Source organism: Medicago sativa, chromosome 7 (assembly GCF_051527215.1).
Source record: "Medicago sativa cultivar Bolivia chromosome 7, Bolivia_mono, whole genome shotgun sequence".
Classification (NCBI taxonomy): domain Eukaryota; kingdom Viridiplantae; phylum Streptophyta; class Magnoliopsida; order Fabales; family Fabaceae; genus Medicago; species Medicago sativa.
Window position 1 is genome coordinate 89,261,575 of NC_140755.1, and position 13,490 is coordinate 89,275,064.

The 13,490-nt window shown below is 32.6% G+C and overlaps 1 protein-coding gene and 1 non-coding gene across 2 annotated transcripts; both read right to left on the bottom strand.

Moving 5' to 3' along the window:
- Positions 1 to 941: 941 nt before the first annotated feature.
- On the bottom strand, positions 942 to 3,334 carry LOC146909968 (protein FAR-RED IMPAIRED RESPONSE 1-like). Its single transcript, XM_085729392.1, has 4 exons — positions 3,216 to 3,334; positions 1,244 to 2,678; positions 1,053 to 1,130; positions 942 to 953 (listed from the first exon to the last, which is right to left on the bottom strand). Exons 1-4 carry the CDS (start codon positions 3,332 to 3,334, stop codon positions 942 to 944), a joined length of 1,644 nt encoding a protein of 547 aa, XP_085585518.1.
- Positions 3,335 to 12,489: 9,155 nt separating this feature from the next.
- Positions 12,490 to 12,596, bottom strand: LOC146909969 (small nucleolar RNA R71). The gene has a single exon (XR_015020939.1). It is a non-coding gene; the product is annotated as a small nucleolar RNA R71 (small nucleolar RNA).
- Between the last annotated feature and the right edge of the window lie 894 nt (positions 12,597 to 13,490).

Below are 13,490 nucleotides of genomic sequence, written 5' to 3' on the forward strand. Positions count from 1 at the left end.
TTATTATTATAAAAATATATTTTTTTACTAAAAATTGTAAGGTCTATCTTTTGAAGATAAATTTCTTAGTCCACGGTAATAAATTAAATAATAAGTTATTAACTACTCTGTGTTTCAAAATGAGTGTCACTTTACCAAAAAATTGTTTCAAAATGAATGTCACTTTACATTTCCAATACAACTTTAATTTTTTGAGGAATGCTAGGGACAGTTGCTTTTACACTCTCTCTTAAACACTTGCTCTTTTATTGGTCCAGAAAGCTTTATTAATTCGGTTTTTACTTGTTTACCTGCTGTACCTGTTGATCTACTTCTCATATAAGACAAAACATTCATTTAAGACAAAATACTCATTTATTTATTTATTTATTTTATCCGAAACACGCTAGCATTTCCATAAAAGTCAAAACACTCATTTATACGTACTTCATCTCTCCAAAACACACCTACCATCCTCCATACTCATATATAGTCTATACTTGCAGGAAAACTGAAATCACACACTCTTACCTCTCACTTTCACTATAATTGAAATCGATAGCATCCAACAAAAACTAATTATCATTTATTCACTTTCATAGATATGCTATCAATTATTTTTAAAGGCTGCTTATATAGTGCAGAAAATAATGAACAAGTATAAAAGGAAATTCATACTGTCATACACCTGAAGCAAATCCTGCAAAACAATTATAAGCTTACTGTTATGCTAAAGGGAGTAATATAGTCAACAATTATAAGATTTATAGAATATCAAAATTATAACCATACTGCCATACACTTGAAGCAAATGGAACAAGTATGAAATTAACTAAAAAGTTTCATAGAGACATAATTGATACTGATACAAAAACATTTATCAAATTAGGAGTTCAATCCTTTTACACAACAAATTCAGCAATCAAGTTAAACAAATGCCATGTCCTTTAACTTGTATGACTCTACTTCCTTGACTGAAAATTGAGAAAAGAAAATGAGAGAGATAATTAGTTGGTTACTCAAATGCAGCTCTAGAATAAACATGCATCAAGTTCAATATTGAAATCTCATACCACTTTTGTTGATGTAGCAACTGCTTCATCATTGATAGTATCAGAGGATATCACTGCTTCTTTTTCAACAAATGCAGACTTCATTTTCACATAACCACATCACAAAAACAACAATGAGAAATCATCTTAAATATGAATATTTTAAGAAAGTTTAGTGAAATGAAAATCACAGCAAAGCAATAAATTCTAACCTTTTTCACTTTGCCACTGCTTGTTCTCTTACGACCTCTCTCAATCCCACTCTTGATTCTTTTCGGAGCTCCTTTTGTGTTTGCTGGTTTAGGATCAAGTAATTTCTTGTCAAGTAAAATTTTCTTCCCTACATTTCCTCTGTTACTTTTCATCGATTGATTAATGATTGCACAATGTTTCAAGGCCTCCTCCATTGATTGACATGCAAAGTTACAACTCTCCTTGCTTAATGATCCTTCTTCCAACAATTGAATGGCCTTTTCATATAACATATCATATCTATCCTTATTGGAACACATATCTTCATTCGTCTTTCTTTTATGGTGCAAACTTCTAATATCCTTTGTCCATCTTCTCAGTATATAGTTTGATGGAACAGCAAAGATACCAATAAATTGGAAGGCCATCAATGAATGTCGACAAAGATAACCATTATACTGAAACAAGCGACATATACAAGAAATTTCCACTTTTGATGCATCCCACTCTACAACGAACGCTTCTTTCTTCTCAAAGTCGTATATTGTAAAAGAAGTGAGATGATTATCTTCATCCCTTTGCATAAGATGACATCCAGACAGTCCCATCACTTCAACTTGAAATTTTTTGAACACTTCATGTGTATAAACCATTGACATTTGCTTTTCAAAAGGTGATGGAGTCTTAAGAACAGGTTGCTTGTGCCATGTATTAAAATCAGCTTGCTTCTCTGCTTCTTCTCTATCCTCCAGAGCAACTTTATATTTTTCAACAAATTCCTTCAAAGTAGTTTTCTTGTTTACATATTTGTCGAAAAAGGAGTTGATGCTCTCTGATCTTTGAGTTGTTGACATACCACCAAAAAATGTATCTTTCATGTAAACAGGAATCCAATGTTCACGTTCTTCATACAACGACTGAATCCACTCATCATCAGACAGCTGAAATTTTTCTACCATTTCTTCCCATTTATCATGAAACTGTTGTATTGAACGGGACTTGTAAATGCACGAGTTAAAATATCCCATGAAATCATCATTTTCACTTATAACATGACCGAGTTTTTCAGGCACTTTTCTAAGTATATGCCAAAGACAAAAACGATGTCGAGCATTTGGAAATACCTGTCCAATAGCTACTTTCATTGCTCTGTCTTGGTCAGTTATTATTGCATTTGGAGGCTTGCCACCCATTGCCCTAAGCCAAGTTTTCATCAACCATGTGAAAGTCTCCGAGGTCTCATTTGCTAGTAATGCACAACCAAGCAATCTTGATTGAAAGTGATTATTCACACCAATGAAGGGAGCAAATGGCATTTTATATTTGTTTGTGATATATGTTGTATCAAAAGATATCACATCTCCAAACTCTTTGTAATCATCTATACCATTTGCATCCACCCAAAATACATTTTTCAGACGACCATCATCATCCAAATCCATCGCATAAAAGAATCTTGAATTTCGTTCTTGCATAAGCGTAAAACACTCCAACATTGCATTTGCATCTCCTGATTCCAAAGTCAGACGACGATCCTTATCTAAAAGATTTCTAATATCTTTCTCCGAGCAACCAACTTTCTCATACCCTCCGTGTTGTTTCGCAAGTGTGGCAAAAATTTTGCTTGGTCTCACACCAACATGTTGCAAAGTTTCAATACATTGCTTTTGAGCTTGATTGATTCTTCTATGGCAAGGAAAATAATGCGCATATGCTGGAAAAAGATCATGATTGTGATCTTTGATGAAGTCATGGATCACCCATCTGTCACCACAATTTCTTTTGATATGTAAGGCAGCCCCACATTCCACCTTCAAACAAGGACGTGGATTTTGTGCCGTCGATTCTCGTTTTTTACCATGTCTCGTGCAAGCATATTTCACATCAATAAATTGTTTAGAAATTTTCGAACGACGGCTACTTTTAGTGCATACACCAAATCCGACACATTTAGCATATCGAGCATAGAACGAATAAGCATCTTCTTGTGACTCAAATTCCATTCCAATGTAAGGTTCTTCATGGTTCTTAACCTCTAAATCAGCAACATATGATTCACTATTGACAGGCTCATTGGCAACACACTCTTCATTTTCATCGATAGGTTCCATTAGTTCCTAATATATGTATAAAAGAAGTAACAGTTAATTGATCATTACACACCAAAAAAATATATTAAATACGATGTTTTGATACTGCTCTAGAAAATTAGATGTTTGATACTACAAACGGTCATATACTACACATAGGAGGCACACAAAAGACAATTTTTTTACAGGAAAAAAATACCTTACAAAAATGACGAATGACGTACAACACTTTTCTTCTCTTGATGAATTTGTAGATAAACACATATATCCACTTTCTGATAATTGAGAAATTGAAGAAAAAGCCAATGATTTTTTTTATTTTTTATAAATGGACAAATCACTTTGTAAAGGAAAATGGTGGGAGTAGCAGCTGTGAACTTGCAGCAGAGTTTACTTAGCGCCAATTTAGCTAGGCGCCAAAACGTTTGAGGTTCCAATAAAAAATACATAAAAAACAATTAAATGTTGTCTGTTTTCAAGAGCCGTGATTGAATTCTAAAAAAAAAAAAAAGAGCCGGTAACTGAAAAAAGTTAATGAAAAGGAAGGTGAGGTGGACCAATGAAAGAGCAAGTGTTTAAGAGAGAGTGTAAAAGCAACTGTCCCTAGCATTTCTCTAATTTTTTTTTTCAACTTTACCCTCAATAAATACTCAAACTTTTCCCTCTCACAATTTTCAATGCAACTTTAAGTTTGTCTTTTTAATTTCTTATAAAGTAAGGGTAGTTTAGTAAAAGTATTATGTCTAATGATTATTTCATTCTATTCCTTAATCTGTGTGCAATAGGCTAAAACGACACTTATTTTGAAACGGATGGAGTATAATATAAGTTTTTATTAATCATATTAAGTAAGAAGAAAGAAAACTAAAATAATTTTTTAATTAGTAAAAAATGGTTAAGTGAAGATAAATAAATCATATTATTAAAAGACTAATTTTACAAATGTAAGGTACCTTCACTACTCAAATTTTTTGGATCTGTCACTGATTCCATATACAATTAAAATTAAGTCATTTTACAAATGTTTCAGATAAAATTTAAATTGCGTCTCTTACAATTAAAAGATCAAACTCTTATCGCAAAATTTACACTTTATATAATTCCAGATTAAATTACTTGACCATACAATTTAAAAATTAAATTGGTGATTGACTCATTTAATAAAAAACAATAGTTTGTTCCTTCGAAGAAAAAAAAAAGTAATAGTTTGTAGTCATACATTGAAAGAAAAGCTGTTTTTTTTTTGTAGTGGTTGGGGATTGAATCTCGGGCCTTACATATATTATATGTTGTCTTTACCAACTGAGCTAAGCTCATGACGACAGAAAAACTGAATTTAGTTAAACAATGTAGTACTTCATTCGGTCCAATTTGTAAAAGAAAGTTTAGTCAATAAAAGTTAACGTATCTAAATTGAATTTTGAACCAGATACATCTATTTATATTGATTTAATTTTTTCTTATAAATAAGACTGAATGAAGTACTATTCAATAAAAAATTACCGGAGTCAAATCTGAAATTAATATATTTGTCTATTTTATTTTATTTTAAAGAATATTTGTCTATATATTATTTTAAAAAATATATTGGTCTATATATGTTATCTGAATCCAAATAAGTGTCAAATCCAATGTACGTGCATTTCTGACATATATAAGTTACTGCAACTAGAATCTACCCATTACACGTACCTATATTCAATTAAAGTCATCCCTAATTAAATACTGCATTTTTTTGGTTAAAAAACATATATAATATTCTCAATAAAAGGGTAAAAACATGTATATACTAAGCACTCTAATTTTATTATTATAAAAAAAGACGCAAAGTATTTTCCAAAACCATGACTAACTTGAAACCCTCTCTATAAATACGTACCTTTTATTTCTTATAGAACTCACAACCGCAGCTTCACATTCTCTAGCTTCTTGCAAAAACCAATTCTCTCAACACTCATTTGCTCATCACTGAAAATGGTGAAAAACCAAAATGAAAACAAGACACCATTGACAACATTCATACCACCAGCAACACCACGATTTTCACGAAGAGTTTTTTCACGCCGCAATGGACCACCACTACCACCACCTTCATCTCACACTATGTTTCCCATGCACGGACGTGGTAATTATACCCGTCGTTTTCATCCATACATGAGGCCTATACCAGAGATTCCAATTTTCCCTACTCGTCTTTACCATAACAACATTGATGAATTTTTAGGGAGAGAATTGGATCGTCTTTCTTTGATTGACAAGCCGGCTGATCTTGCTCCAACTGAGGAACGACCGGTGGTGTGGGGTGATAGTACGTTTGAAATAGGAAGCACCAGCAACAGCAACAACAACAAAAACGACGATATCGACAATGATTTGAAGCTCTAGGTTGATCTATGGTTTTATAATTATGTAATGGGGTCTAATAAATTAAAGTGTCTGCTTTATTTTTCTTTGTCATTGTTTTGATTTTCATTAGGGTTTTTTAATTTGTCTGATATCGGATCTAGCGTACCTCTGTCTTTTGATTAGTTTTTTATGTGTCTAGATTTTCAATGTTTGTGGTAATCATCAGTTTAATTAATGAAATGTTTTAGTTTGGGTCAAATCTTATCTAACTGTGTTATTGTTTCCTCTTGAAATGAGTTTAATTTAGTCAAAGAAATTAACAACCATATCATGCCGGTCTGAGGTTTTCAATCAGACCTCTGATACTTTTTTTTTTTTGTTTTTTTGTTTTTATCTAGTTGTCCGGTGGCTAGAATTCACTTTTAAGGGGAATAAGAGGTGTTTGGGATTCGAACCCCGGCCTCTGCATATAACAATGCAATGTTCCCTGCCAACTGAGAAATGCTCACGGGACACTTTTTTTTTTTCCTTTTACTTCCATCTACTAATATATTTTCTTTGCTACTAAAAAAAATACATCAATTTAAAGGGGACAATATTTTCTTTTACGGCCGTTTCTGGATGGAAAATGATGTAATTGGCTGTCGAAGAAATTAATTTATTTGTGTAAAAAAATTAACTTATTAAGATTTTTTTTGCTTACATATTTCATTTTTTTGAAGGGGACAATATTATATTTCTTATTGATACTTTTTTTCACATTTTTATGCACCTACAAATTCAAAGTAAGCCCCAACATCTCTTAACACCTAACAAATTGGTTATGTTAAAAATAAATAATAATATATGTATATATGTATTTATTTTTTGCTAACTTGTTTAAGAGCCAAAATATTGCAAATATATATAATTTGTATGTATCTTCTTTGCAATTTTTTTTGAATACTTGCATATCCAACCATCCAACTGGATTCCACGTAGTAACTGCGTTAACGTAACTCGTCATTCGATTAGAAATAAATGAGTGAGATTGAAACTGTGTCAAACTCATAAATCTAAACAGTTAGATTGCTTTTCTGTGGTCGATAGTACTAGAAATGAGGCGAATCAAGTCGAACTCGTCTAACCTCGATTTGGTTCAGTTGAAAACTCGACCCGTGTTCACAATGAACTTTTTATTCAACTCAAGTCCGACACTCTTAATGTTCACACGCAACTTAGTTTGACTCGTTAATTAGGTTCATCAGTTCATATGCTAGAATCACATAATTCAAAAAAAAAAATTATTTATCAAAAAGGTAAAAGAAAATTTATATTTTTTATCATTTAATTTTTCTTTTAAAAAGGAAAATATTGAATTAAAATAAAAGCTATATCAAACATATATTGTTTAAAGGATGGACACAAATACAAAGTTTATATATGCATACATGTGCAAAAAAAAATATAAAAAAATAAACACATAGCAAGTTACAAATAACTCAAAACAATAATACAAAAAGCGCAATAAAACTAATACACATAATTCCGTGTGTGTAATCATTCACGCACTCGTGGGCGCGTACACATAAATATAATCAAGCTAATTTATGAACCAAATGAACTGAACTATATGTGTGTGTGTGTGTGTGTGTGTGTGTGTGTGTGTGTGTGTGTGTGTGTGTGTGTGTGTGTGTAGTTCATATCATCGAGTTAACTTACAAGCCAAACGAGTTGAACTATATTTAGTTCAAGTTTAGCTCACTTGGTTAACGAAATTAATTTTCAGCTCAAGTGCAGCTCATTTGGTTCATCAACCTAAACGTAATCATTGAGTCGAATTCCAAATTTTACTTAAATTGGCCCAGTTTATTACCAACCCTTGTGGTTAGGATCGCCTACTACATGAAACTTTGTACACTAGTTACAGTAGGAAATACGGGTCCATCCAACCATATATCACCATTTTTTTAGGGGCATATCTCACGATTATGTCCCTTTGTTATATATAGGGGACTTCGTCTCATGATTTTGTTACGTAAGGGACTTCTATGGGCTGGTCATTTTTGTGTGTGTTTATTTTGTTAAGTAGTCTAGTGGTTAGAAATTCTCTTTTTAAGGAGAATAAGTGGGGTCTCAGGGGTTCAAAATGTCTCTACCAACTGAGCTAAGCTCACGAGAACTTTTTTCTATTTTTTTAAAGCGTGTATCCAACCATATTAATTTTCTCGAGCTTTTTCTTTCATTTTGCACTAAACTTCCTTTATCTATACTATATATAAAGAAAATACATATTTTTGGGGTGGCTTCTTCACATTCAATTATATCCTTAAACAAATGTGTCAATAAGAATCATATATTGTTGATGTCATTTAAAAAAACAAGAATTTTCATTATATTTGACGTATTGTTGCTACCATTGAAAAAAATAAATATAAATTGTTACAATATAAAATAAAAAAAATATACTTATAATTTTAATCAAAAAATAAATATAAATTGTTACAAAGAAAAAGAAAATTAAAATTATATATATATATATATGTATATTTTTTTCTTTCAATATATATATATATATATATATATATATATATATTTTGTTGTGGCCTGAGTTTGAACCTCAGACCTTGCATATATATATATATATATATATTTTTTTTTTCCTTGTAAAAAAAATTTATTTTTTTCCTTGTAAAAAAATATATATATATATATATATATATATATTTTTAAAGGGACCTTGCATATATTTTATCGAATAGAAAATGGTAAGTAAATCATATTATTAAAATATAATTTAATATGTCAACTTCTCGATATCTTAAAAAAACGTGTCATTAACCATAGTTAATTTTAATAATAATAAAAAATATGAATTAAAACATTAATTAATTTTTTTCATATTTATTAATTAAACCATTACACTTACATATATTCAATTAAAGTCACCCCTAATTGTTCCCGTGAGCTTAGCTCAGTTGGTAAAGACAATGCATAATATACGCAAAGTTCGGGATTCGAACCCCGGACACCAACAAAAAAAGTCATCCCTAATTAATTCCTAGTATATTTTTCTTAATTCCTAGTATATTTTTCGGTTTAAAAAGACACAAAAATATTTTCCAATACCATGCCCAATCATATAAAAAGGGATATTTTTTTCTTTAAATTTCTTGAAAAAACATTAATGCAAAAAATAATATTTTAAAAAACAAAGTTTAGTGCATATCCAACCATATCTCACCATCATGATTGGTCATTTTTAAATTTTTAGCTTTTTCTTTTAATTCTACAATTTGTTTTAACTATTGAAGTTTTTTTTTTGAAAGAGCAATTTGTTTTAACTATTGAAATTACAAGTTTATATTTTTTATTTGTCAAAAAAAAAAGTTTATATTTTTCTATAATTGACTCAATTACAATTTTATTTCGCTCGTGAAAATAGCCCGTAACTTTTTGAAAATTAAACTTCTTGATCCATCAGTTATCTTACAATTATGGTCCCAACAATATTTTTTGTCCAAAGCAATGGATTTTTTTGTCCTCAAAATTAGTCATTTAGGGTCCTAGTTTTTATTTTGAATAGAAAATACCAATTTGTAGGTCTAATATTCGTTGTCAACTTTACATTAAATAAAATAAAATCATTTATTTTTTGACGGGAAAAAGTTATTATTGGTAAGTAAATCATATTATTAAAATAAAAATTTAAAAAGTCAACTTCTAGATATCTCAAAAAATTGTGTAATTAATATCAGTTGATTTTGGTAATAATAAAAAAATTGAATTGACAGTCCTTTCAAAAAATATATTTGAATTCATATTGTAAAATAATTAAAGTATTAATTAATTAAAAAAATCTTCTATATTTATTAATTAAACCATTACACGTACGTGCATTCAATTAAAGTCGCCTCTAATTAATTCCTATATTTTTTTTGGATTAAAAAAACACAAAAATTCTTCCAAAATCATGCCCTACCTTGAAACATCCTCTATAAATACATCCTACTTCTCAAAGGTACCCACCACATTTCTCTAGCTTCTTGCAAAGAGTGTTGTTCCATATTTTTTTTTTCCAATCTAAAAACCAATTCCCTCACTGAAAATGGAGTCAGATATTGAACTCCTATCTGAATCAGATGATGAGAGCAGTACTGGCAGCAGCATCATTACTAACGTTGCTCCTATTCCATGCAACCATTGCCATGAAACCTTCAGAACTGCACGAGATCTTTCTTGGCACCAAAGCACATACACAATTTGCAACATAAATCGGGCTTTATTGAGACTAAACAACACACACCACATTGGACCACCATCTCCACCACCTTCATCACACACTATGTTGTTTCCTATGCATGGAAGCGGTAATTATAACCGCCGTTTTCATCCATACATGAGGCCTATACCAGAGGTTCCAATTGTCTCTCGTACTGATCGTGATTACAATAATATCGATGGATCTTTGGGGAGAACAATGGATCTTATTTCTCTGATCGACAAGCCGATTGATTCAGCTCCAACTGAAGAATTACCAGTGGTGTGGCGGGATGGAAGCACCAATGACATCAACCTTGATTTGAAGCTCTAGGTTGATCTAGTGTTTTAATTATGTAATGGGGTTGAGTTGATTATTTTGCTTATTGTATTTTCTTTGTTATCGCTTTGCTTTTCATTAGGGTTTCTTTAGCTTGTTTTTTAGAGAGACATTGTGTCATTGTGGGACTTAATTATTGTCAAACATGTCTTAAACTTCAGATCTAGCGTTTGTCTTTTGATTAATTAGTTTGCTGTCTAGATTTTCAATAATGTTGTTGCAGTAAGAATCTGTTTAATTAATGAAATGTTTGTTTAGTTTATCTAATTGTCTAGATTTTCAATAATGTTGTTGTAGAAAGCACCAGTTTGTATGAATGAAAAACAAAAAGGAAAATACATTTGGCCAATTAATACATCCTTTGAAATTCATATTATGTTTTATTAGTGAATACCTTTTTTATGGCAAATGATGACATTCTGTCATTACGTAATATTAGGGACTTATTGTGACATTTTGATAGAGTTCTTATGCAATTTCTACTGTTCTGGAGTGCAAAAAGCTTAAATGTTGAAGTCTGTTCGAAGGAAATCGCGCCACGCCAATTTCAAGCCGTGCTGCGATTTTTGAAGCAAAAATACACACTTCCTGTAAAGAGGAAATCGCGGCACGCCAATTAACAAGGCGCGGCGCGATTTTGATGGGTCAGGCCCATGACTTCTATAAATACTGCACTCAAGCTGAAGAACAAGGGTTACGATTTTGGAGAGCAAAGTGCGATCTTGAGACATCGGAGACGGCTAGAAGGGCGATTTCTTCAACCTTTTACCAATTCATGTATGTTTTAATTATTTCATTGATTATGCTATTTGTAAACTCGATTATGAGTAGCTAAATCTCTTAGAGATTAGATCCGAGATGAATCTTTGTAACCCTAATTGACACATGTTGCTGTGAAACTCTATTTTGTTTATGAATTCAATTCTAGTTTATTCAATTCAATTGTTCTTAATGCTTTTTATATCTTGATCACATATAACTTGATTTTGTGAGAACGAATGACCACTGACCATGGCTTTCGACTTAGACCTAATTGAATTGTTCTAATAAACATGGTTAGTCTAGGAATAGATAATCGTTTGTTAGTGATAATAGGTTAACGTTCGGTAAAACCTTCAAGAATTATTAGACCACCTAAGGAATTAGGGGCTGTAGTTTAAGAAGAGGGTCCTAACTCAAGGGATTGATTAGGGCTAATTTGTTAATCATCGTAAACTAGAAGAGGGTTCATAACAAATAGGTGCAGTAGACCAATTAGGGGAACTTAGAGGATTCGACGGATCTGATCTCATCTTTCTCTCATATTTTCTTAATCAAATCTTTATTCTCTTTTATTTGATTTCATAAAATCAAACCAAATCTTCTGCCTAGTGGCAAACTAAAAATAAACTTTACACATCCTAATTATATAACGAAATTGAATTATTGAAGTTAAAAACAGTCCTCGTGGGATCGATATTTTTACTACTTCGATAGTATTTGGTGCACTTGCCAGAGATCTATCAAGTTTTTGGCGCCGTTGCCGGGGACTGTTGAATTATTTCAACAAGGCAATTACGTTATAATTTAGGGTTTTTGCAATTTACTTTTCTGTTTTTAATTTTATTTTTCTGTTTTCATATTCACTTGATTACTTTGCGTTGTGCAGTGCTACTAAGGTATTTTGCTGTTTATGCGAGGTAAACAGAGCTCAGACGACTTAGAGTACGATCCAGAAATTGAAAGGACTGCTAGAGCACTTCGGAAAGCTGTCCGATCGCAAAGGTTAGCTCAGTCCGTTCCACCGGGTGTTCGAGAACAAATACCGGAACAACTCTCAAGTGAATCTGAAACAGTCTCTTCTCCTAAATCTGCAACTATGGAAGGAGAAGGAGTTGTACCACCGAGACCTAAGCTAGGAGACTACGGGTTAGCCACTCATCGCGGTCAACTGACCCACACTTTTCAACCAGCTAACCCCGTAGCCTTCGACATCAAGACAACTGTCCTCAACGGTTTGAGGGACAAGCAATTCGATGGGACTGAAGCTATGAGTCCTCATGAACACTTGAGCCGCTTTGCTGAAACCTGCGAGTTTTGTGTGCAACCTGCCACCGTGACTGAAGCACAAAAGAAGCTAAGGCTATTTCCTTTCACCTTGACGGGAAGAGCAAAAGATTGGTTGCTAACAATACCGAACGGGACTGTCCAAACATGGGAAGAGTTAGAGCTGAAGTTCTTGGAGAAATACTTCCCTATGTCTAAGTATTGGGACAAGAAGATGGAGATCTCTAACTTCAAGCAAGGAGAAGGTGAATCATTGTATGATGCTTGGGAGCGATTCAATTTGCTTCTCAAGAGATGCCCTAATCATGAGTTCACCGAAAAGCAATACCTCCAAATCTTCACTGAGGGGGTAACACCAAACACTCGAATGTTCTTAGATGCTTCCGCGGGAGGTAGTCTCAAGAGCAAAACTGATCATGAAGTTCAAGCTCTAATTGAAAACATGGCTGGCAATGAGTATCGTGATCAAGCTAAAAAGAAAGAAAGAGGAGTGTTTGGGGTGAGTGAACAAACTGCTATCCTTGCTAACCAAGCAGCTATGAATAAACAAATCGAAGCTCTAACTAAGGAGTTTCAAGGCTTCACTTTGGCTCAAAAGCAACAACAAGTGGCTGCAATCAAATGTGACTTATGTGGTGAAGAACATCCCAACGGTGAATGTGTTCCGGAAGGATCAAATGAAGAAGCTAACTTCATGGGAGGTTATCAAAGGCAGAATCAATACTACAATTCAGGCATCAACAAGCATCCCAATCTGAGCTACTCAAATAACAATGCTTTGAACTCTCAGATGCTCACTCCTCCCCAACAACAACAAAGGAAGCCATCAGCTCTTGAGGAAACTATGATGAACTTCATGAAGATGACTCAAGGCAACTTTGAAGAGATGAAGAAGAGTCAAGAAGCTGAAAGAAAGAACAATGAAGCTTCTAGGAAGATGCTTGAAACTCAACTGGGGCAATTGGCTAAGCAGTTGGCTGAACAAAACAAAGGCGGATTCTCAGGTAACACTAAAGATAACCCTAAGAATGAGTCTTGTAATGCTATTGAATTGAGGAGCAAAAAGGTTTTGACACCTTTAGTTCCAAAAGCTCCAAAGAAAGTTGATGAAGTAGTTGAGGTAGAGGAGAATGATGTAGTTGAAAAAAATGATGAGGGTGTAGTTGAAAAAGAAAATGATCATGGAGTAGTTGAAAACGAAAGGAA